Raw genomic sequence first — 23,994 nt, forward strand, 5'->3', positions numbered from 1 at the left:
TGTTATGCGTTCTGCATAGCCTGGTAAATTCTTACAAATATGGGCCAGGGGTGTTTCTGCCCCCATGTTATTCTCTCGTCGTTCACCCTCCAGTGTTACCTGTGAGTCTTAGGGTACCTTACGTGTCCGCTTTTAGTAATAGCAGTTCTTAAGTATTAATGTATTTCTGTAAAAAGCCTCAGCACTAAATCTTACCAAGTCACACTTACAATGACCGTCTTTCACAAAAACCTTGTTGCAATTAATTTAGCATTTAACATTGCATTTGTAGTTTCAAACAGACAGACATAGCATACTCAATACACGATAGACATCCGACGAACATTTAACTTACAACACATAACACAAAACCCTCCCTCTACTTACTGTACACTTTTCTCTGAAAGACCCTCTTTACTTTACCCAGTTCTCCCCTCCAACCCTTAAAGTTCATATAATGTTCCCTAATATACTTTCTGCAAAGATAAGGAAAAGAAAAAAGCGTTCTTGTGCACTGTGTCTCTTACTTCTCAGACACCTTTATTTCTATTCTTCATTATTTAACTTATTCCCAGTACCAGTCAAGATAGCACCATGCACCGTCGCCTTCTACCCTCTTGCAGAGCTAGGTTCCCGTCTTCCTTTTTTCACCTTGTAATCCCCTTAACCTATCCTAATGGCCATATGCCGAGAAAGAAAAAAGTATTAAAGCATCAGTCACTTTACACCCAAGAGAATCCCTATCTATTTTGCTTGACCTCGTACACTCTTGTCTATATCCCACTCCTTTTAATGTCACTCGCATTTAATACTCACGTGCCCGTCTTGATCCGAGACTCTCTGGAACCGGTCCATCCAGGTGGCGCTGACTCAATGGCCGCCCATTGCTCCGGCGAGCGGTACTAAGGTTTTTTTGGAGCGGGACCCGTAACCTTTCACCCAACTGCATGAGCACGTCTAATCGTACCAGTTGCCGTAGGTGGGCAGCTCTCTGAGGGGGCAAGCTGGGCGTCTCTGCTGTGGCCGGGGACATCTCGTGCCAAAAGGGGACAAAAAGACGAATCACATCTTCGGGGTCACCACTTGAAAGTGAGTGCCCCCCAATAGGCAGTTAACCCCCTTCATACATCATCGTAAAGTTGCCATTAACAAAGGATCCAATCTTGTGGGTCCAGGTGTCTTATCAGGGGGCACGGGTTAGGCTACCTTTATCATTCTACTCTGTTAGATATAGTGAGTGATGGTTTTATGGTATGTTAGTGCAGGGGCGAATAACTGTTTCTATGGCCCATTAACCTTAGGGTGAACTGAAATACCATTGGGTCGGAGGGGGCACATAGCTAATACCTCAAAGGGCGGTGTGAGTTGGGGCCATGTAGGTAGTAATTCTTCTTGGCCTGGGCGGTACACAGTGATTTTATGGTGGCATCTGGTGTCGGAGGCATGGGGCAAGGTAAATGTTTGATGCGGGTCCAGCTGGAATGCGGGGAGATGTAGCTGCACTGTTCCAACAACAGAAAACCGGGGGCCTTCAAGCTCCAGCGAGCCTTGAAGGGAGGATGGGGGGTTAGATGTGCAGCTCTCGAGAAGGAGGGGGAGATGGCCTTGTAACGTTTGCGGGTTTCGCATTGTAATATTCCACTATCGGGCTCATTGAAAATTTTGCTTTTCAATGAGCCCGATTATTGCTTTATTCTCTATGTGCCATTTGAAAACTCTCCTTGCCATAGGACCTGCCTTTTTGATTATCATTATTGCTGATTTTTCCGGATTGATTTTTTGTTTGATTTCTTTTACATATGTATTTATTGCTTCCAATTTCTTCTGTAAACCAATTGGGGTTTTATCCATCACTATTAGGTCATCTGCATATAAGAGATGACCTATTTTTGTTTCGCCTATTTTTGGCGAACATGCTCTCGACCGTTCCAGACGCTCTTTTACTTCTAAGATATAGAAGTTATAAAGTATGGACGCTAGCGGGCATCCTTGTTTAAGCCCACACTTTGTTGCAATTGCACTCGTTAGATTTCCCTTTTGGTCCAGTCTCACTCGCATCCATGGGCGTAGGACATGGGGGGTTTGGGGGGGACAAATCCCACTACAATTTTAGGTGGGGGGATATAATGGCATTTATCACCTCCAGAATTTGGAATTTTGTCTCTGCAGCGTTGTGTCTCTGCAAGTGGAAAACCGAGGCATTTCAAAAATACAAAAACCAAGCAAGTGTTGACATGATGAATGTGAAAGAAATGTAATGGGACAGCTTGATAGAAATGAGAGGTCAGTGATTTCTTGCATGTAAGGAGTAACAGTTGACAGACATGTGTGGAGGGAGCGAGGCGTATAGTTTTGAAAGGAGGGAAAGGCCAGCGTTTATTTTTGGTGTTCTGTATATATAAAACATGCAATTTTCCGTACGTGGATGCTTTGTTAGGGTAACTTACATCAAGATGCCTGGTCCTTCCCTGGGTCTTGAAAGCTAGCAACTGTCTAAGGGTCCAAAAAGAAAGCATTATGCCCAGGCATTCCAGTGGAGCTACAGACCTATTCTTCTGATTTGAAAACCGGCTTTTAAAAATGTGGTTTACACAAAGGCACTATAAAAATGCTGTTGGTAAAATGTATGCGCCGCAGTTAATCAAAATGCTCTCTTAGGGCAATTTGCATTATTTGATAGTTTTATCTGCACTGAAGTGCCAAATCTCAGATGTTATAATATAGGCAAATATCTTTCACCTTTAGGATATGGACCTTTGTAATTCATGTACAAAGGAGCAGTTCTCCGATAGGTTTTGCATGTGTGTCCGTGCATGCGTTTGTGAGCGTGCGCTTGCGTGTGTGTGCACACACTTGCAGCTCTTTTTCTCGTGGAGTGACGGAAAGAGAGAGTGGAGCGAGGCCTGGGGGGGCCGTTATAGCAGACTGCTCTGGTTTAGAGTGTTTGTTTTTGCCTGATGTTCCTGTGCAGTTGAGGTGACGTGTGTTCCACCTTACGTTTTCCTGTGCCTTCATCTTTCCATCTATATGTGAGGCGGGGGAAGTCGCTTATTAAAGGAATTTGTTGGTAAACCGCCCTGTTCCGGTTCACCCCGAGGCATGGATTCCCACTTTGCTGTTTTGGAGAAAAAAAAGATTGTTTCAGGTACGCTGACTGCTGCGAGTATTTGAAGAGACAACATTTTAATTTTGTGAAAAGTCGAGTTCTTTGACAAAAACACAATAAATACATAAAAAAGCCAAAGTCCCCAAGGTGTCCCCTGTCCCCCCCAGATTTTAGGGGTCACCTACGCCCCTACTCACATCGATGTATTTGTATGCAGAGCTCTTATGGCTTTTATCAGATCTGGCGGACAGCCTTTTTCTGTCATTTTTAATCACCGAATTTGTCGATCCACCCTATCGAACGATGCGGCCATGTCTATTGTAGCAATAAACAATTTTTCATTTTCTTGTATGGTTTTGCTTTTAGTAGGTTGAGAATTAGTAGATTTAGACTACAATCTACATTTTCTACAAAACCCGCTTGCCTGTGATCGAAATTCCCAGAGCTTTTTAACCATTCTTTTAGTCTTTTTAGGAGTATGTCATCAAAGAGTTTGCCTATCACGTCCAGCAGTGATATCGGGCGGTAATTCTCAGGACATGCCCTGTCTCCTTTTTTATGTATGGGAATAGTGATCGATGTTGTCCAGTATTCTGGTATCTGTCCTTTATTTACTATTCTTGTAAAGAGTACTAGACACATGTCAGCCCATACCTCTGGGGCCTGTTTTAGAATTTCATTTGTCAGGCCATCAGGCCCTGGTGCTCTTGATCTACTCGCTTTTGTGATTAATGACAGGATTTCACTTTTCTTGAATTTTATATCCCATCCCTTTTCCTTATTTATTTCTTGTGGTAGAGCATCATCCACGGCCTCACAATTATATTTCTCTTGAAAGTATTGTTCCCATTTTGCTTCATGTATGGGGTTGAGTAGTTCTTCACCCTGATACATTGCTTTTTGGTTTAGCAGGGTCCACAGGTATTTATCATTTTTGTTTCGCATCGCCATAAGCATGTTTTCTGAGTCCTTTTGGAATAATAATGCTCTGTGTGATTTGGCCCAATTGCGATATACTTTTTTTAGTACCTTTCTTTTTGTTGTCACACAGTCGATATTCTGTTTTTTCAAGGCTCTCAAGTCTCTAGCTAGCTAACGTTTTTTTTCCGCTATTTCGGCGTCAAAATGATGCGCCATAGTTTTTGTGTTCCTTCTGCTTGTTCCATTAGCTTCTCTAAAAATTGTGAGACAAGCTTCGTACTCCACATCATTTCCTGTTGTTGTTTCCCATTTTTCTATCGATTTTGCTAAAGCTGGAATCGCTTTTGTTGACAATCTCAGTCTGTTTAGACCCTCATTCGCGTTAACTTCAGTTGTCCAAGTTTTTCTTGGTTCCTTGTCACTTTTTTGATATGTGGCTGGGACTAAGCATGTGAGGATTCTATGGTCACTGCTTTTTGTCGGTACAATTTTTAAATAGATTATTTTGCCAAAAGTTTCACGATGGACAAAGAAATAATCCAAGGTTGCACTTGCATTATGTGATGCCCATGTGGGTTTTCCCTCTAGGTCTCCCTGTACATTGCCGTTTACTTGCAAGACATCACGATTCTCCATTTCAATCTGCCATTTTCACGATCTTGATTGTTTTTGTCAATTATGACTTGTGGTGTTTACCTGTGCATTTTTGTTGTTATTGCAGTCAATATTTAGATCACCACACAAGATTAAGGCCGGATTTTGATATTCAGATCTCAGCTGACCTATATATATGGAGACTGTTTCCAATAGTGTTTCTCCATCCTTGGCCTTTATGTTCCAGTATAAGTTGAAAATGATTTGAGTTTTTTCTTCCTTTTGTTTATTTCTTCCATTTGCTTTTTGTTGCATAATTATTATTTGTATCAAAGGAGATGATTGTATCGTGCGTACTATATTTCCGCTGTAGCTGTTCTTTATAATGGTTAGAAGGCCTGCAGAGGGTCTGCCTTTTTTTCCTTTGTAGGCTTTATTCAAGAAACATGTGGCCCCATGTATATATGGCTGCTCTTGAAGCCAGCACTCTTGGCTGCAAATAATGTCAGCTGTTAATAATTCTTGATTTATTTTTCCAATCAGATGATGAAATCCTCTTGTGTTCCAAGATGCAAATCGGGTTGTTTCTGGCGGCTCCTCACCTTCGATCTACCATTTTATTTTTGTAGCCAGCGTTTCTGCTAGCCAGACCGATGGTCTTTCTCCATCAATTTTTGTTTCCATTACGTGGGCATAGGTTTTTTGAGAATCAGGCGTCGATTCCTCATTGCCTTTAATTCTCATGCGAAGTGCATTTGATTCCCGTAACACTGTTGAAGAAAACCTTATAGGTCTATAATCCGTTTCCTCCTCACTTTGCTCCACAAAAGAGTGCTTTGTTTTTTTGAAACTTATTTTCTTTAGTACATTCTTTTTTGTTTGAATAAATGCGAATGGCTGAACTGTGGAAATGGGTGGAGACTCTACGTTGGCCCACAGAGAACTTTATCCTCCGAAGTACCAATTCTGACGTAGATTTCTGTATGTGTGTATGAGTTTGGCATTGCACAACTATTTCTATTCTGTGAAAGTGAGACTGTGAGCACCAATGTGCAAATAGATGACAACATAAGGCCAGTCTGTCTGGCAAAAGTTCATCTGCAAAATTGGAGTCTTATACCACCCTTTATACCAAGTGACGCCAAACTACTAAAAGCTCAAGGCAGAGCTAGACCCCACAGAGGTTGCATATTAGTGGGGCTTTGAGAGGGTCAGTTCCAACACTGATTTGCTGTAACTCTGACAATCTATCTAAGGACCATTATCCAATCTCGCAGAGTAAGCCTAATCCCACTCCAGCCTCAGCTGTCTTTACACTCTCATAACACCAGCTACTCCAACACCCACCTCCGTAGATCACACCTTTTACCTTTTCTCATATTCATTACCCCATCCAATCTATTATTTAGCCCTCACATTTCATCTGTTTGCCAGACACATTTCTTAATCAATAGTTTCTTATGTCATGTCCTTTCTTTTTTTCGGTCATGTGTTTGTATAATCCTTTCCCTCGACACATATAACATGTTTGTATTATTCACCTTATCATTCCTTCTATGCTTCAAAATGACACATCCCATTGCATTCCTTTCCACTGCTCAATGTGCACCCCTTTTTCCCCTCACAGCCTTAGATCACTCTGCCCCTTTTAACATGTGGCCTAGAATGGTCTCTGTCTCTTTCCACATGAATTATTTTGCAGAAAACAACCTTCCCCATTCTGTTTTCTCTCCCACCATTTTTTATGATGGCTACATTCCTGGGCTTTTAGTGCTCACAGAAGCAACAGGTGACAGGGGCCTATGCTTGTATCTGATCACCACCCCCACTCCCACACTTATGGTCGGAGACTTCTGCACCATTTCAGATGCAGTTTAGATTTACCCCTTTCATTTCATTGTGCAAAATACTGAGGCAATCAATTTTCTGTTCACTGTCCTCCATAGTATCTCTGTTTATTTCAAATGGGTGTATGCAGTGCATTGATATATGCAGATGGCTGGACTGTGGAGATGGGCAGAGCCTTTACGTTGGCCCACAGAGATCTTTATCCGGATAAGCCTTTATTTTGAAGCCCACATTGAAAAAATAAAGGTCTTACCCGCACATTTACAAAGCCAGATCATTTGCCTTTGCCAGAGCACATTACTGTAGATTTGTCTAATTCCCAATTCTCCCACCTCTTACTGACTATCAGACTGTGAGCTTCCTGTTTGCTTTGCACCCTTATTTGGTTTTTGATTTCTCTAACACCTATCATTCATGCTGCACAAATCAGCCGGGTCTCCTTTGCATACCCACAAATCACTATTGTTTGGCTCTGGCATTGCTGCTTTCTTCCTGTTCACCATGTTATATTTTCACATAAGATGGAAAACACAGTATTGAATGGAGAGAGTTGAATGACAGGACAGCATTGCTATACTAGTTGGTGTACCCCCGGGTGTTGTGCTGTGTACCAATTGTCCATTCTGCTAGCCATACTAACTGGTATGGCTCACAGATTAGAGCCAATGTCACAGCGACGCACACCGACAGAGCTCTCAGTGTAGCGCTCCCTTTCATGACTGAAGGGCCATGCTGAGAGCAGCCCTCCTGTCCACAGCGCTAGCCTTCTAGCACCCCAACGTGCCAGGGCCACACCTGACAGATGCAGCCTAGGCATTATAAATCCATGTCCACAACTCTCTCCTTACCTTCAGGGTGATGGCCCCGCCCTCGGACTCTACAATCTTCATTGGGCTGACCCCTCTAACCGTCCCTGGACTGCCACTTGGTTGTATTGCTGGGCCAGATCCAGCAGACATGGATTAGCTTTGTACAAAGCCCCACCCCTTCCTCCTACGTGCTCACAGGAGCATTTTCCTTAAGATAACTCCACCTGATTGTCAAAACTCTGCAAATGTTCAATGACACCTTAAATAAATTCATTTTCTTTTTATTTCACTATGTTTTCCTTCTTGATATGGAGTAAGAGGGGGGGAGATAATTGCTCTATACACTATGCAGTTGCCCCATACTGGCAGGTATGAGCCCATACACCTACTTTAACACCCTTTCTTGCGCTTGGGACTTTAACCGGGTTTTCAGGGCATAAAACTGACATTTGGCTGGGTCCAAAAAGCTTAATTATAATCCTGAAATGTAGTGTGCACTCTGCAGATTGGTCAATCTGCAGGCTATTTCAACCGTTATAGCCTGCTAGTTGTACTCTGCTCCACTGCATTCAGAAAATCACACATAGCCAGACTCACAGCTGCTTCAGTGCTTCAGTCATTTCTCATGCAGCACCATTGCAGACTCCAGCTTCTTGATCATGCTACAGGCTGGGCTCCTAAGCACAGGCACGTTGGCAACCAAGTCCATCGGTTGGTTCCTGTTAGGTAGGTGTCTTTGGATCAAGTGAGGATGGGTGAAGGCCCACACAGGATTAAGCAGAAGGCAGATACCCAAAGTAAAAAGAAGACTTTGAGTTATATGTACGCATATGCAGTGGATGTTGGTGGAGCCCTACTTTGAGGTTGACATGGTAATATCTTTAAAAAAAGGGGTTATTGGAGGCAGACATGGAGAGAGGCATATCGTAGTCAGGGTGGGGAGGAAGCCACACAGATGAAGCAGACAGATGAATGAGGCACAGTAGAATGGATCAGACAGTGCCCGTAAGAAGACATTAATGTTGGAAACTGGTGTGCCAGAGGTCTGGGGATGGCTAAATGTTTACCCATTCGGCTCCCAATAGGCCAACAACACAGATTGCCTCATCAGCTGGGCCCTCACCCAAAAAACCTATTCCTTGCTGCTATTGGGTGCTCGGAGTGGTAGACCCTACAGAGAGTCAGTATAGGTCTAATTCTGCTGCACCTTCCATGTCTGGAGGCTGACCTGCCCCGTCCCCAAGGAACTATCTATTACATTGTTGCAGGGTCACAGAATTACCATTGGCCCGTGCCCTCTGTCATCCACCCCTGGATTTCTGTCTCTTAATTGGTTGGAACTGGTCTCCCCAGGCCTAGGACCCAATTCAGTTCTCAGCCCTCTGTGCACCTCTTCAAGATGATGTGAAGTGATTTTGTGTCCTAAATGTATCTGGTAGTAACACCACCTTTGCCTATGAGAGTGCGCTCCATGATGCAACATTTGTTTCACTTCTCATCTGGATTGCTGAGAAAGGTTTGTATTCCAACCACGGGTGAATACCCATTGTCTAGTTTGGCTGAATCACGTGTTTGTGGACCACAAAATCAAGCTCCTCTGGTCTACATTGATGAGGATTTATTGTATTTTTCTGAAGCTAGCCCCTTGTCATTTGAAGTTTTGAATGCACTTGTTTATCTCTATATTTATTTGGCTGTGAGCTCAGTCTTCTCGCTTAATTGCCATAAGCATCTGCAGCCTTGCTCAGGATCTCTGTGTTGTCTTGCATTTAGCGTTGCTGCACTTGCTAATGGGAAAATAATAAAAGCTTTGACAGTATGTATATGTGTCTGTCCTCTATCTACAGAACTGTGTAAGCATGTTCTTCATGTATACGAATGAGTGTTTGTGTAAGCTGTGCAGGGTTGCAAGTGTTCTTCATGGCTAACACAGCTATGTCTTGGTGTCACCAATGACATCAGTACAGTGGTTTCTCTGCATGTAATCGATGCAGTCCATTATGGTGTTAGGATCCGTGATTACTGTCGAGTCATCTGTATCTGTAAGGACATGTACTGGATAAGTTGGAATGGCTGTCTGAGGAAATACCTCAAAGCATACATGTCAGTCAGTGGTGCACTTGGGGGGTGTCCGAATAATGAGTGACTTCGGGCGTTCTTGACACTTTGGGCTGTCTTGTTCATAGGGGTGAGGAGGGGCATTCCTAGGACCCTCTCTTCAGTCCCCCCTCTGGTCGACTTGTCGACCAATCCTCCATACTTCATCACTCTTGCTTTTGTCATCCATGTCTTTGCCACTCTTCCAAGTGGCCATATAAATGTGCATGATCATTGACGCTCCATGTCATCTAGGTACATTCTCCTTCTGGGTTGCACCATACCCACTTCCCCCAGTATCTGCTATTGTCGTACGGGTTGTCAAATGTTATGAACTCCGTTGGAAACATCGGTCCTTAGGATATTTCATTCTTACACTATCGTGTCTCTTTCTTCTCTCATGTTCACATCCACCATCACCTTCATCCGTACCGTCTTCTTCAGTGGTATTATGGGCATCGGTCCAGCTTCATTGTCTACCCAGTAAATAGCTTGGCACTTGCATCCTATTCTTTCAGGCACTTATAATTTTCTCCTTGCACTGTTTTCACTGGTGATTGTACTAGGATGTGTGCTTTGCTTCCTACTACTCTGTCTTTCCATCCTTCCTCTGTGTATACTTGGCCATACACAAGCATCTGTGGTCTTTTCCAACATCCTGATTCTCCTCCTATCTCCTTGATCTCTCTCTTCAGGCACAGTTAATTCTTCAGTGTTATTGTTGTTGGGGCCATCAGTTATGTATTGTATAGCTTGGTCTAACTGCCAGTAATTGTTCATCATGTCAAGTGTCTTTATGTAGCTGTCTCCATAGGGGAATGTTGTTTGAGACATTCATCTCAATGTTGCTGTTTTCCCTTGGAATCTTCCTTGGGTTATAAACATGATAGGTACATGAGGCATTGTGCTCTTGCTGCTGGTATTTCAGTTGTTATGAACATTCTGCAGGCACTCATAGCACAAGGGATTAGTGAGCAGACATAGCAGCTCTCCCAAGTGGTTTCTTTACCTACTTTGGGCATGTGTTTATACCACATATTGTTAGACACTTAAGCAGTGTCGGTGAGATATAGGACCACCCCATGACTGTTTCAGCACTACACTTACCTCTCCTTACCGTGCTTACCATGCTCCCCTGTCCACCTGACATGGTCGTTCCACCCGTAGTAGAGGATATAGCAGTTTCACTAGACACAAGAGATATTCGCCAAAAGAGAAATGCAAAAACACCACTTTGAAATAGCTCTTGGGCTATATAATCTCTGCGCTGTTACTGGAACCATTCCCCCTCAAGCCATTTCACACTTTCTGCGTTTTACCCAAATGACTAGTCTTCTTCCTTGACTCACTGCAACTGCCTCTCGCTTTACATGCACCATTCAAGTGGGGTGGGCTGCTCAACCTACTCTTTACTGTGCCATGCTCTCTCGTCTAATGCTGTTGGATTGCCCTGGTCATGCTGTCATACACAGGCTCCTCTTGTTGCACAACCCCAGCACTCCCAGTTGCCATGGCAACACTGCACAGGTGGAACATAGAGGCTCATAAAAACCACTATTGTTTGTTTTGGTACAACACAACCACTTGGCCAGTACTTTGACACCCTTGGGAAGAAGCAATGGCAACCATTATGTGGCGTTAGTTCCCAGCTCACTAACCCGCACGCAACACACAGGGCCATATTTTACCCGCTCCATCTGCCATCAGGGAGCGGGCACCGCCGCCAAAACTTTCCGTAGGGAATCGCAGCTTCTACAGGCAGGGGGAGACCAGAGACACCTTCCTGAACCCGGTTGCTATGTAATGGGATGGTGATGCACATAACAACCCGTATAGCAGTAGGGTAGCACACAGCAGGGCGCACAACCTGGACTGTCCGGCCGAAGGCCTGGGCTGGCCTGATGGTTCATGTCATTTTACCATGCAAAGTCCCCAAGGTGTTCCCCCCCCCCCAGATTTTATGTGTTTACCACCCCACTGAAGGGCTTCAAAGAGAATGCAGTATTTAACTGGGAGCCAGTGAGCATCCCTTCTTGCCTGGGAGATAGGCTCCCTTTTGGGAATGCTTATCGCAGCTCTGAGGCATTGTTTTGTGTGACTTGTAATTTGTTGAGGTTTTTAGCCGTTGTGCCCATGAACAGCACATTACAATAATCCAATGTGGCACCAATGGTAGCCCTGGCTATGGTGAGGCAGTTTTGGGTCGACAGGTAGGGTTTGACCGCCTTGATGATTTTGGTAGTGAGTGCTGACGAGGATGCAATGGCACTAACTTGGCATGTCATGGAGAGAGAGAGGAGTCAATGTAAACCCCTAGGGTTTTGACTGCTGGTGAAACCGTGATTCGGGTGTTATCTATTTTAAAGGAACTGTATTGCGAGACGAGCTAATTGAGAATTTCCTTGGTGCCTACCAGGAGGATCTCTGTTTTGTCTCCATTGAGACACAGTCCTTTGGCCGCTAGCCAAGCCTAGATGGTGGTATACGTATTAGACAGTGTGGCTGCGTCTTGTTCATAAGAGCCAGTTAGAGGGAGAAGACTTGAGTGTTGTCCACGTAGTTTGTGTAAGCTATTCTGTGCTTATCAAGGTCAGTGAACATAGGTACAGTAAAAATATTGTAGAGTATGGCCAAAGTGCATGTGCCCTGATGGACTCCACAGTGGATGGTGGTTGGGGCGGCGCAGGCATGGTCCGAGAACACTCTCATGAGTCTCCCTTCCAGGAAGAGGTGATCCAGGATGTGGCTTCAGGGGAGAAATGGGCTGCATTCTCGAGTTGTCTACAGAGGGTCTTGTAGTCGACGAGATCAAACGCTGCAGACAAATGTAGGAGAAGTGCCATCTTGCCTCATCCATTATTTCCCCCAGTTGGATCTTTAAATCGAGTAAGGTGGACTCTGTTCTGTGGGCTGGGCGGAAGCCTGATTGCCTCTTACCCATGAGGAATTGCACAGTAGTAATGGGTCTATAGTTGTTTGGGGATTCTGGATCGAAGGATGGTTTTTTTAGTAGGCGGTGAACCCAAGCCTCTTTCAGGCATGCAGGGGTGGTGTTGGAGTTGAACGAGGTATTAATGAATGCTGACGAAAATGGGGCTAGTGTGTCTGCACAATCTTTAATAAGATTGGCCGGCCAGACATCGCCCTTGCAATTGGAAGGTTTGATTTGCCGAATGATGGCTAGTACTTCTGTCTCCATTACCTCTCTGAAGGAGAAGAGTGTTTTCTCTTTGGTGTCTGTGCTGGTCATGGGTGAAGAAGGCAGACTGGCTTTGGACAAAACCTTATAGTGGGCGTTGATCTTTTCCTGCAGGAGCTCAATTTTTGTTAGCATGGCTGTTTGGAGACTGGCGCACCAAGATTCATCTTTCACGAGAACCTGGGTGCTTGAAGCTGGTGTGGCCATTTCTTTGGAAATGGCAAACAGTTCTTCTGATTTCGATTTGGCATTAGAGATTCTGGCATCATAATCTGTTGATTTAGCTAGAGTGATGGCTTTTTTGTATTGTGAAGCCAGAATTTTGTTGGCAACTTACATGGATTCTTGTGGTTCCTCTTGCCATTTGGTGAGAGCACTGCGCTTGAGAGGGCATAGTTCTTTGAGCTATGTGGTGAACCAGGAGTTTGAATGTTTCTTCCCTTTAGCTTTCTTGCTCTCTAGCGGGGCAATGGTGCCTACCACTGTTTTGATAGTGGTGTTCTATAGATCAACCAGCACCATGGGGTCGTGGGAGAATGGGGGCTTGAGCGCCAGAACCTCCAGAAATTGATTGATCCTGTCTCTGATGAGGTTACGTGAGCTTCTAGCTAATGCTGGTGGGGCGGACATGAAAGGTTTGGGTATTATGCTGGTGGTCGGGATGGAGAAGTGAATAAGGTGGTGGTCAGTCCATGGGGAGTGAGTATTGGAGCTGATGTCTACTTCACAGTTGTAGTACACTACCCAGTCTAGAATACGTCCTTTGGAGTGGGTAGGGTTCAAGATTTTTTTATGGAAGCCCAACTCCTGAAGCGCTTTGACTAGGGACTTGGCTTGTTTATCTTTGTGATCATTGAAGCACAGATTAAAGTCCCCCAGTAGGATGGATTTAGTGGTGTTTTTAAATGTTCTCCTAGCAGATGGAGTATATTATTATGAAAGTCCATTAATTGGCCTGGAGTGCGGTAGACAATATGGATAGCAATGGTAGTATTTGGAGGGAGGGCAAGTTTTACAGATAGGGCGCCTACATTCCTGCCTAGCAGCTTATAGCCTACTGTGATCTAGATGCCTTTGGCCCACTGTGAACTAGCTGCTTATAGCATACTGTGAACTAGCTGCTTATAGCCTACTGTGATCTAGCTTTTAGCCTACTACGACCCTAGTGCATTAGCCTATTGTGATTTAGACGTTTTAGCCAGCTGTGGTCCTAGTGTGATTTTAGCATGCAGTAATTAAAATACATCTTGAACATACTTATCCTAGCGCCCAGCGATCCAAGCGCCCTACATGCCTATCCACCCTTGCCCACCCCCTCCAACCATGCTAGGTTGGTTATTCATCATTATGTTCCCATACTGCCTTATTCCTAGCAACACCCCTTGCTACGGTAACCACTTTCTAGCTTTTAAAAATGGCCTATCCAGATTGGCATGCCCCAGACACTTCCCAATACCTTGCCCTACTCCTTTCCTCCCAACCACACAACCATTTCTCATGCTCACTAGCCCTACACGCAACCTAAATCTGACCACTAACAACACCGCTAGAGAACCTGCCTCCACTCATGAAACCACTGATGCCATAGTTCCATCTAACACCTACCCTATTATTGGCATAGATAGAATTTAGCGCCTTAGGTCACGCACCCAACATATTTACACGCACCCCTCCATCATACATAGGACATCACTAACGCCCAACCCTAACAACCTTAGGCAAAAAATAAGCAAAACATGTAGATCATCTACTATCCAGACTACCACCAAAACTCAAAGGATCACTCAACTACCAAAACCTACCACAGCTCCAACATCCAAGCCAATGTCTATCTTCAAAAGTGCCCTTATAAATGCTCGCTTTTTAGGAGTGCATGCCATTGAAATTCATGACCTTATCACGGAACATAACCTAGACCTATTAATGATAACATCATTAAAGTGTCAAGCGAAGTCAAAACATTGGAGGTATACCTTGACTCTACACTTTCTCTCTCAGCTACAGCCTATACCAACAAACTCATAAATACCTGCAAACCATTCCTATCCACCAATAGTCGCCTTACACTGGCTAGAGCCCTCACACTGTCCAAGTTGGACTATTGCAACACCATATTCCTGGGCTCCACTAATAACAACCTGAACAGACTACAAATAATCCAAAACAATGCTCTCCGCAGCGCTCTCAATTTTCCATGCAAGGCACACATCTCCACACTCAGAAGGGAATCCCACTGGCTCCCCATCCGTGATAGAATTAAATTGCAGACATTGGTCATCACTCACAAATGCCTATACCAGACTGCCCCAAGCTACCTCTCAGCCAAATTCACGAGACAGAATTCCACCAGACCTACCAGATCACCTTACCTTCACCAACTCAATATACCAAAGTTTAACCTGAAAACAGCTGGGGGAATTAGCTTCCCTGTACAGGCAGCAAAACAGTGGAATGCACTGCCCACAGCTATAAGAGCTGACGCCTCATTCTGGTCATTTAGAGCCAAAGTCAAGGATCTGCTTAGCACCCAACAATAATGAGACTCAGGCTCTTAGACTTTCCTAACGGATCCAATACCGCACTTATGTTTCTGAAACTATTCTATTATCCGCCTGATGAATCGAATGTATGTTATGAATACTGCATACCTAATTGTTACTGCCCTGTCATAATATACTATGCTTCTCCCAGGACCACTCTGTAACCAGGTCCTACGAACCACACTGGAATGTACCATTATCACCTACTTGTATGTGCAACATTCTGTAACCACTGCTGTACTTAAAGAATTAGCACCCAGCTACCCGAGGTTTCGACAGCACTTTACAAATAAACAAACTAAACTAAACTGAACTAAACTAAACTAAACTAAACAAACAGAAACCTGGCTCCACCAAGCATCAGGACCCATACTTGCACTTGCCGTACCACCCGATTATAACATCTTCAGAGCTGATAGAAACCACTCCACAGGAGCTGGTGTAGCCGTCATAGCCAGAAACAATATACATCTTAGATCTAGCCCAATTGAAGACATACCAGGTTATGAACTTCTGCTTGTCAAACTGGCCATGAACAAGAAATCCACAATCAACATTATAGTAGCATACAGAATGCCCAGTACCACAGCCACCCGGAAACCGACACCCTACTACTTCTCACACCCTTCATCAAACCTAACACTAAATGTATCCTTCTTGGGGACCTGAATCTAGGATTTAATGACGACCTAGACCTCAAAGCTGCCTAACTACACTCAGTTCTCAAGGACATGAATTTCACTCAGCAAGTCAACACATGTCAAAGGTAGAACCCTGGACTGGACTGGATCCTATCACTTAATACCAATATCAGCATAGACGCAATCAACCCTCTCAGCTGGACAGACCATCATTGCATTAATTTCACTCTCATTAGTGATGAACCTCCCTCCCCTAAAATTTAAACAATTGACTTCACTGAATCCAGAAACTTCTGCAAACTAACAGTAAAGAAAATTGCACCAACCCTCAATAAACACCTTTAATCCATACCAACTAATAGTCATGACCCAAGTATCATTGCCAACTACTACCACAAATGCTTTACACTCTCCATCGATGAAGTAGCACCCATCTCATCTAAAACACGTTGAACCGACAAAAAGAACCAATTCTGGTTTGACGAAGAACTAACATCATTAAGAAGAACCAAACGCTCCCTTGAACATGCCCACATCAAACACCCTACCCTTGACTCCGCTAAAGCCTTCAAGAATGCCAACAAAACGTATAAAGCAGCCATCATCTCACACAAAGCTAATGCTTATAACACATGCATTAGCAATGCCGCCTCAGACTCTAAAGAGCTTTTCGCCATCCTCAGGGAATTAGAAAATCCCATCCCCACCACGACTCCCACTAACGTCAGTAAAGAATGATGCACCACCATCCAAGAAGCACTCTTAGAGAAAATCACAATGTTACAAAACAAAATCACCACCAAAAGACAACCGCTAGCAGAAAGAAATACACCCATCACCTCCTCGGAAAAGCCTAATACCTCATTTCATTTTGCTCCAGTCACCCAAAAAATGGTGCTCAACACCATATCTAAATTGAAAGCCTCAAACTACAAAGGAGACAGTGTCCCAGCTAAACTAGTGAAAGAGTGTGCTCCTTATCTTGTACCAACCATCACCAATCTTGTCAATGCCTCCTTTAACACAAATATAGTTCCAGCAAGTATCCAAGAAGCCTGGCTCACCTCACTCCTAAAAAAGCCCTCACTCGACCCCACAGTACCTACAAAATATCACCCAATAACAACAGTCCCCTTCCTCCTGAAACTCATAGACAAAATAGCCTACACACAAATACAATCCCATCTCCAACACAATAAACTTCTGGAAACTAGACAATCAGGTTTCAGGCCTAACCACAGCACCGTTCTAGATTTAAAAAAACCATATGGACACCATCAGAGACTCAGGGAAACTCTGCATTCTATTGCTGTAAGATCTCTCTGCAGCATTCAACCTTGTAGATCATGATAAACTATGTACCTCCCTAACTAACGGTTTAAATTTTTCAAATGATGCCACCAAGTGGGTCAAATCTTTTCTTGCTGAATGGACCTCCACAGTGGCTATAGGCAAAGAAGCTGCTGACCTTATACCAGTTCCCATAGGAGTCCCCCAAGGATCATGCCTTTCTTCCACACTATACAACGCCTACACTAAACTCCTCTTTTCCGCCCTTGACGATATGGGTGTCATCTACATCAACTTTGCAGGTGACACCCAGATCCTCATTCCCATCACAGGAGACTACAGTCAAGACTCTGACCATCAACAAAATGTATTCTATCATACAAAATTGGATGGCGCTCAACAGCCTTTGTCTTAACGATGAAAAGACAGAATTCCTCATCGTTGGAACCCCTAACAAAATAGCAACCCTCCACTCAGACTACTCCTCTATCAATATTGACGGCACCATGATCCCGGTCCTTAAACAAGTGAAAACACTTGGAGCACACATAGATGCCAATGTTACGATCTCCAAACACATCAGTACGCTTCCATCATCCACATCATAGACATCAAAACGTATAGCATTAAGTCAACAATTCCTGACCCCGACAAATTGCCTCACCCTGGCCAGAGCACTGTTCTTGTCCAGATTGGACTACTGCAATGTACTTCTTGCAGGGATTTCCACCACCAAACTCAATAAACTACAGCTTTTGCAAAATAAAGCATTAAGAGCAGCACTAGGGATAAGTAAATACGACCATATAACCAAGGCTAGGAAGGACGCCCACTGGCTGCCCGTCAAAGCAAGAAAAATCTTCAAAAAATCTTAAAACATATGCATCACGCATAAATGCATTTCCAATAAAGCACTACTCTACCTGAATAATGTTTTACATAAAAAAAGGAAAACGTCAGATCCCTAAGATCAAATACCAGCCAAAACCTAGTAACACCGCAGTAGAATAACAACAAAGCAGGGGGCAGCAGCTATTATGTTCTAGCTCCCAAACACTGGAACTCCCTCCCTATCTACATCAAAAAAGAGATCTCTTTGCCCATGTTAAAAAAACAACTAAAAACATGGATGTTCAACCTATACTAGCACAGCACCTAACCATGACAATTGTATTGATTTTTAAATGACCTTGTAATACCAATGTTTTTTGTATCCTATGTATAACCAATGCCTATGTATACCAATACCTTAAGATGTCTGTAACCACGCCGTGATACCCCAGGGTCTGGGCGTGTAACAAATGAAAAAATAAATAATAAAATAAATATGAGGGCTACTCCCCCACCTTTTGCAGTTGGTCTGTCTTGTTGGAAAATGGTGTAGCCTGGAGGGAGGGATAGGGAGATGGCTGGTCCCGGGTCTTCATGAAGCCATATTTCAGTAATGGGAGGAGCATTCAGATTTGAGAGCAGGTCATGTATCTCTAATGCATGTGCTGTGAGCGTCCATTTATTAGGGCAAGTTGGAGAGAACTATGCGCTGGCCTTATCTTGTTCATGCATTTAAAGGGCATAGGGATCTATTATCCTTCTTGGGGCTAGTTAAGGCAGGGGGCGAGTGGATCGGGGGTGCAAAGGTAGTATTAGCAGCTTTAGTTTATCACCGCTAACGCATGGTCGGAGCGTGTGCCTAGTAGTTTGTTTCTAGTAGAAGTGGGTCTAGGGCATTTGTCGTGATGGTGATGTTCCGTGCGACTCCTTAACCTGGCTAGTCTGCTTGCTAATAGGTTAAGGAAGTGGTTGGTGGTGAGGGGTATCCGGGTGTGGACAGCATTGGGTTTGCAGGAGAAGGATGTCAAGAAGAGGGTAGGGGCACTGCCATCTGAGTTTGGTAGGTTAATCGCCATGCTAGGTTGCTTTGAGAGCTAGGTGGGCAATAACTATGGTTTGAGGCCATGTCACGTCAAGATGCTAGGTGACACACTAAGCTTTGTGGGTGCTGAAGCGAAAATATATGTAGAAAGCGAAGATTCTCGTTGAGCCGTGCACGGTAGCAGTTGGGTGGCAGCGAGCAGGCTAACAATAAGAAAGGTTACAGCGAGCTATAGCCGCGGTGCTTTTATGCTTTAAGCAGCGTAAGACAACATAGTCAATGGTTTAAAGGCATCAACATGAGGATCATCACAGGCTAAGGACAGCTGTAAGCAGTAAACACAGCCAATACGTGGGTTAATAAGCACAGTAGTGAATGGTTATTGCAGGATATAATATGATATGCTAAGGGTAAGATGTTTGATACAAAGAGATCGTAAATTAAAGGGCTAGCTGATAACGATACATACAATATGCATACTTAGAACGACGCAACCGCTTCTAGACAACTGGTGGTTGCTGTACTCAGAGGGATTTAGGTAGTGAAATGACCGTCAATGTTAGATGCATACACCTATGCTGCGACTTGGTAAGCTGCAAGAGCAATACAGGCGAGAACGGTGTAATAGGGTAGTTGTGGGGAATAGGAGTGTAAGCCATGTATCATAAGAACATAAGGTAACACCAACATTCAGGTACTCACTGTAGGATGTGGCGAGGTCAGACCTGATATGGTCAATGGAGGAACTGGGCAGAGTGGCCGGCCAAGGGCACATATGGCCCAGACAGGCACCGACAGGCCCTTAGGAATTGGCCCTTTGGTATTGCGGCTGGCTTCCGCCTGATGGTTCAGTCGATTGGCTTTTACCAGCTGCGCCGGCCAATCAGGTTGTCCTGGTGCTGCAGGCCGCAAGCCTCACCAAAGTAGGATGAGCATGTCGGCCATTTCGGAGGAGGTGTAGTGAAATTCAAAATACACACGGCCAGGAACAAACTCAGCAGGCATGTGGAGCAACGAGTGAAATGCCCAGTGAAGCGTTGTTAAATTAAATGCTCTTTACTAATGGTGGGCACCCGTGGGGCGAGGTGCCCATGGATGATCCTAGGTTGGTTGTTGTTCCTTCTTGGGTAGCCTCCTTGGTAACATGCTGCAGATCTTCGAAGGAGAGGGCTCCAGCCCTCCCGTGTTCAAGTGGCGAAGTAATAGTGAGGGAATTGGCACCGACAGGACCTTAGGAAGCGGTCTTTTGATATTGCTTCCGGCTTCCGCCTGACGGTTCAGTCGATTGGCTGTTACCAGCTGCGGTGGACATTCAGGTTGTGCAGGTGCTGCAAGCTGCAATCCTCACCAAAGTAGGATGAGTATGTCGGCCATTTTGGAGGAGGTGCCACGAAATTCAAAATACACACGGCCAGGAACAAACTCAGCAGGCATGTGGAGCAACAAGCGATATGCCCAGTGAAGCGTTGTTAAATTAACCGCTCTTTACTAATGGCGTGCACCAGTGGGGTGAGGTGCCCATGGATGATCCTAGGCTGGTTGTTGTTCCTTCTTGGGTAGCCTCCTTGGTAACACGCTGTGGATCCTCGAGGGAGAGGGCTGCAGGCCTCCCGTGTTCAAGTGGCAAAGTAATAGTGAGGGAATGAGAACCGACAGGCCCTTAGGAAGCGGCCCTTTGGTATTGCGGCGGGCTTCCACCTGACGGTTCAGTTGATTGGCTGTTACCAGCTGCAGTGGTCAATCAGATTGTCTAGGTGCTGCAAGCCGCATGCCTCACTGAAGTAGGCCATTTTCAAGAAGGTGCCGCAAAATTCAAAATACACACGGCCAGGAAAAAACTCAGCAGGCATGTGGAGCAAGAGTGAAATGCCCAGTGAATGTCATGATTCCTGCCCCTCATGTCCCCAGCCCTCCAAGATGTCAGGCTGGAGCCAGGCCACAATCACCTACATGGCCTCAAGGGCCTCTCCATCCCTCCAAAGACCCACTTGGAGTCAGACTTGGAGCTTGTGGCACCAGACTCACTCACTCCCATAGGATAACATTGGGGATTGGACTTGTAGTGCATTGATGGGGAAAAGATGGATGCCCACACATATTTTGGTTCCCTGAACTGCATGTGCAGTCTAGTCTTTTGGGTGTGGTTCATCCCAGAGACACCTGGGATACCCAGAGACTATTTAAGCCACGCCCAGGCTGAGAAATATGCTTTGTGTTTTCTGCAGCGTGACACTCACCGTGTTCGTATCGGTCTCCAGTAGGCCTGCATCTTTCTTCTGCACTCAGCTCCTGCAAGAACAAGAACACCGTTAGGAACAGCCTTACCTTGCAGCGCTTCTGCCCATCATTCATCGCTCCTTCTGTTCTGCGGGCATCTTCGGCGGTGTCATTCCCATCCCGGCACGCTGCTTCCTACAGCACGCTGCTTCCTAGGGAAAAGAACAGAAAAAAGGCATTATTAAGCATTCAGCAAATCTTCGCTTATTTTTAAAGACTGTACGAGCTTTAAACGCTTAGCTGAATCCCAGCCGCTCTGGGGGAACACTCTCTCTGGAACTTCTCATCCATCTGCAAGAGGGAAAAGACACTGCAGCTTAGCGTGGAAACATCTAGAGGCGCTGCATACTACGCTTACTCACCGCATTTCTTCTTCATAACCGGCATCCACGCTCAAAACGTTGCGGCACCTAAAAGACACAGAAGAAGAACTCAGTTCAATACAAATACGAAAGGATCACATCGCGCATAGCGCTCTCACTCACCTTCAGCGCTACTCATCTCAGCAGCACGTCGCCATCCCCGGACGCCAGCCATCATCTAAGGAAGGAAAAGAACGAAGTTAGAGAACTTTTCAAAAGACTCATTATACTTACCTGTCAGACTCTTGCCACTGAAGTAACTAGGCAGCAACAAGCCTGCATCAATCAACGTGCCCCTGTGCTGAAAGCAGGAGAGCACACTTTCCAAGAAAACAAGGTAAGCTGTGGATCAAAGGGAAGGGTTGGACCCCGGGGAAGAACTCTACTCTGTGTCTCAAGTCCAGTCTCTAGTCGAGTAGACTCTAGGGAAGGGTTTGAGGTTGTAAGAGGTCAGAACAGGCTGAGTGACATCCCCATGGATACCAGGTGAGCGTTACAGTGAAGTGTTGTTAAATGAAATGGTCTTTACTAATGGCATGCACCGGTGGGGCGAGGTGCCCATGGATGATCCTATGTTAGTTGTTGTTCCTCCTTGGGTAGCCTCCTCGGTAACAAGCTACAGATCCTTGAGGGAGAGGGCTCCAGCCCTCCCGTGTTCATACGGCAAAGTGATAGTGAGGGAATCCACACTGACAGGCCCTTAGGAAGCGGCCCTTTGGTATTGCGGCTGGCTTCCGCCTGACGGTTCAGTCGATTGGCATATAACTTAAAGGAGGATCACAAAGGTACTAAACGCAGCATATTTCCCACCCTCAGGCCCCTAGAGGAAGGTGGGGGAACTCTCCGATGGTGGTAGCCGCAAGAGAGTCATGACAGAGTGGGGCAAGTAAAGCAGGGGGAAACAAGGATTATGGGGAGTTGGGCATTGGATGAACAACAGGGAAAACAAATTGGAGAAGAGAGCAGGAAATATAGAAAACGAAGGAAAGGGCATGGGAAGGGAAGTTGGAGATGGAGGAGGTCAGGGGGGTTGGGAAAATAGAAATTGGTTAACTTAAGTGGTTGGGAAACTAGTAGACAGCCAATGAGGTCGTGGAAACCAAGTAAGGGTGTGTGCGGTCAGGAGACCTGCGAATCTAAGTAATGGAAGATAAGGGGACATGATATCAGAAACCAAGGACTTAGGTAAGAGGGCCAGAGACCTCGGAAATCTAGTCACGTGAAAGAGGCTGGAAGACTTAGGTAACTGGGTATGGTGTAACAGGTTGGGAGCCCTGGGTGTACTGAGCAATGGTGTAAGGGGTCTAAGACCTGGGAAATAAGCAAGGATGAAGCGATGGGGATGGACTGGGGGAACCAGTGTAAGAGCGTTAGGGGCTAGGAGATCTGGGAAACAGAATAGAGGAAGGGAGCAAGCCAGGCAGAAGTAGTAAGGGTGGGGATACAGTAATTGTAAGGTCAGCATGCTCAGTGTAGAAATATGAGTATGCGTGGTAAAGTTACCTCCTGCCTAATAAAGCAGCTGTGTCATGTTATTAATGCACGAGCGGAACCCGGTGAGTTCAATGGTGTTACGCCACTGCTTAGAGCATGTACAAGCAAGAGGGAGGTATATGTATTACTATGAGTATGATGATGATTGTATGATTGGTTATTTAAAACGTGCTTAATACCCAGAGGTTCCTAAGCGCGGACCCAGGGATCGAAGCTGTGTTGCTCCGGGTTGTCTTGCTTCCAAGGCCAGCAAGTTGCCCCTGAGCTATCCTCCCATGGAGAAGGGCAGCTTTAAGCAATTGGAAAAAGCTGGCAGATCCCATAGGAAACCAATACATTCTCTACCCGCATCCTACCCTGTAACCTACTCCTCTATGCTGAAACTCTTCTGGCTGAATTGACCATAGAGAACAAAGTGAAAAAGAATCCTGCCGGGCTGCATTCTTTTGCCCACTCCACCCCACCCACCTGGTCCTGAGCTTCTAGCCGCCCACCACCCACCCTTCTTAATGTTTGTGTCGAAATATGCTGCCTCGCCACTGAATCGTACCCCCCCGCCCTCCTCGCTGCGACACAGTTTTTCCCTCTTGATTGTTACACTGCACATTTGTATAGGGGGGTCTGTCCACGAGCTGGTCAAAGTTTGCATGTAGGTCGGGGTCCTGCTCGTGAGTGCATTTGCCCTGAAGATGTCGGATTAACCTTTGAGCCATGCAAACATAACAGGCCCCATGCACGCCTATAAGCAGCGAGCTCGTCAAACCAGTTCCGTGTGCCATTGGCGCAGCAAGCCTTCTCACTGCTCTGCGCACTCGGCAGTAGTGTTCTTTGACCTGCTGCCCCGGGGTGAAATGGCGGGACCTGTGAATGTAAGAAAGTGGGTTGAAGAAAACAAGACTTTCTTTCTACCACCCGTGTGCAATAAACTAATGTAAGTATTTCACGGCTTTATTTTACGCACAGA

General features: G+C 45.2%; 1 protein-coding gene across 4 annotated transcripts in view; it reads left to right on the top strand.

The window, feature by feature from the left end:
- The first annotated feature begins 23,622 nt into the window (after window positions 1-23,622).
- Window positions 23,623-23,994, top strand: part of HAAO (3-hydroxyanthranilate 3,4-dioxygenase) — an 840,136-nt gene continuing 839,764 nt past the window's right edge. For 2 of the 4 annotated variants that reach the window (XM_069608470.1, XM_069608472.1), the window contains exon 1: window positions 23,623-23,961. In XM_069608470.1, the coding sequence (XP_069464571.1) occupies window positions 23,762-23,961 (200 nt within the window). In that variant the 5' untranslated portion in view covers window positions 23,623-23,761. The remainder of the gene's footprint in view (window positions 23,962-23,994) is intronic. The other 2 variants (XM_069608471.1, XM_069608469.1) reach the window with 1 other exon arrangement.

Source organism: Ambystoma mexicanum, chromosome 4q (assembly GCF_040938575.1).
Source record: "Ambystoma mexicanum isolate Mex_15411 chromosome 4q, UKY_AmexF1_1, whole genome shotgun sequence".
NCBI lineage: Eukaryota > Metazoa > Chordata > Amphibia > Caudata > Ambystomatidae > Ambystoma > Ambystoma mexicanum.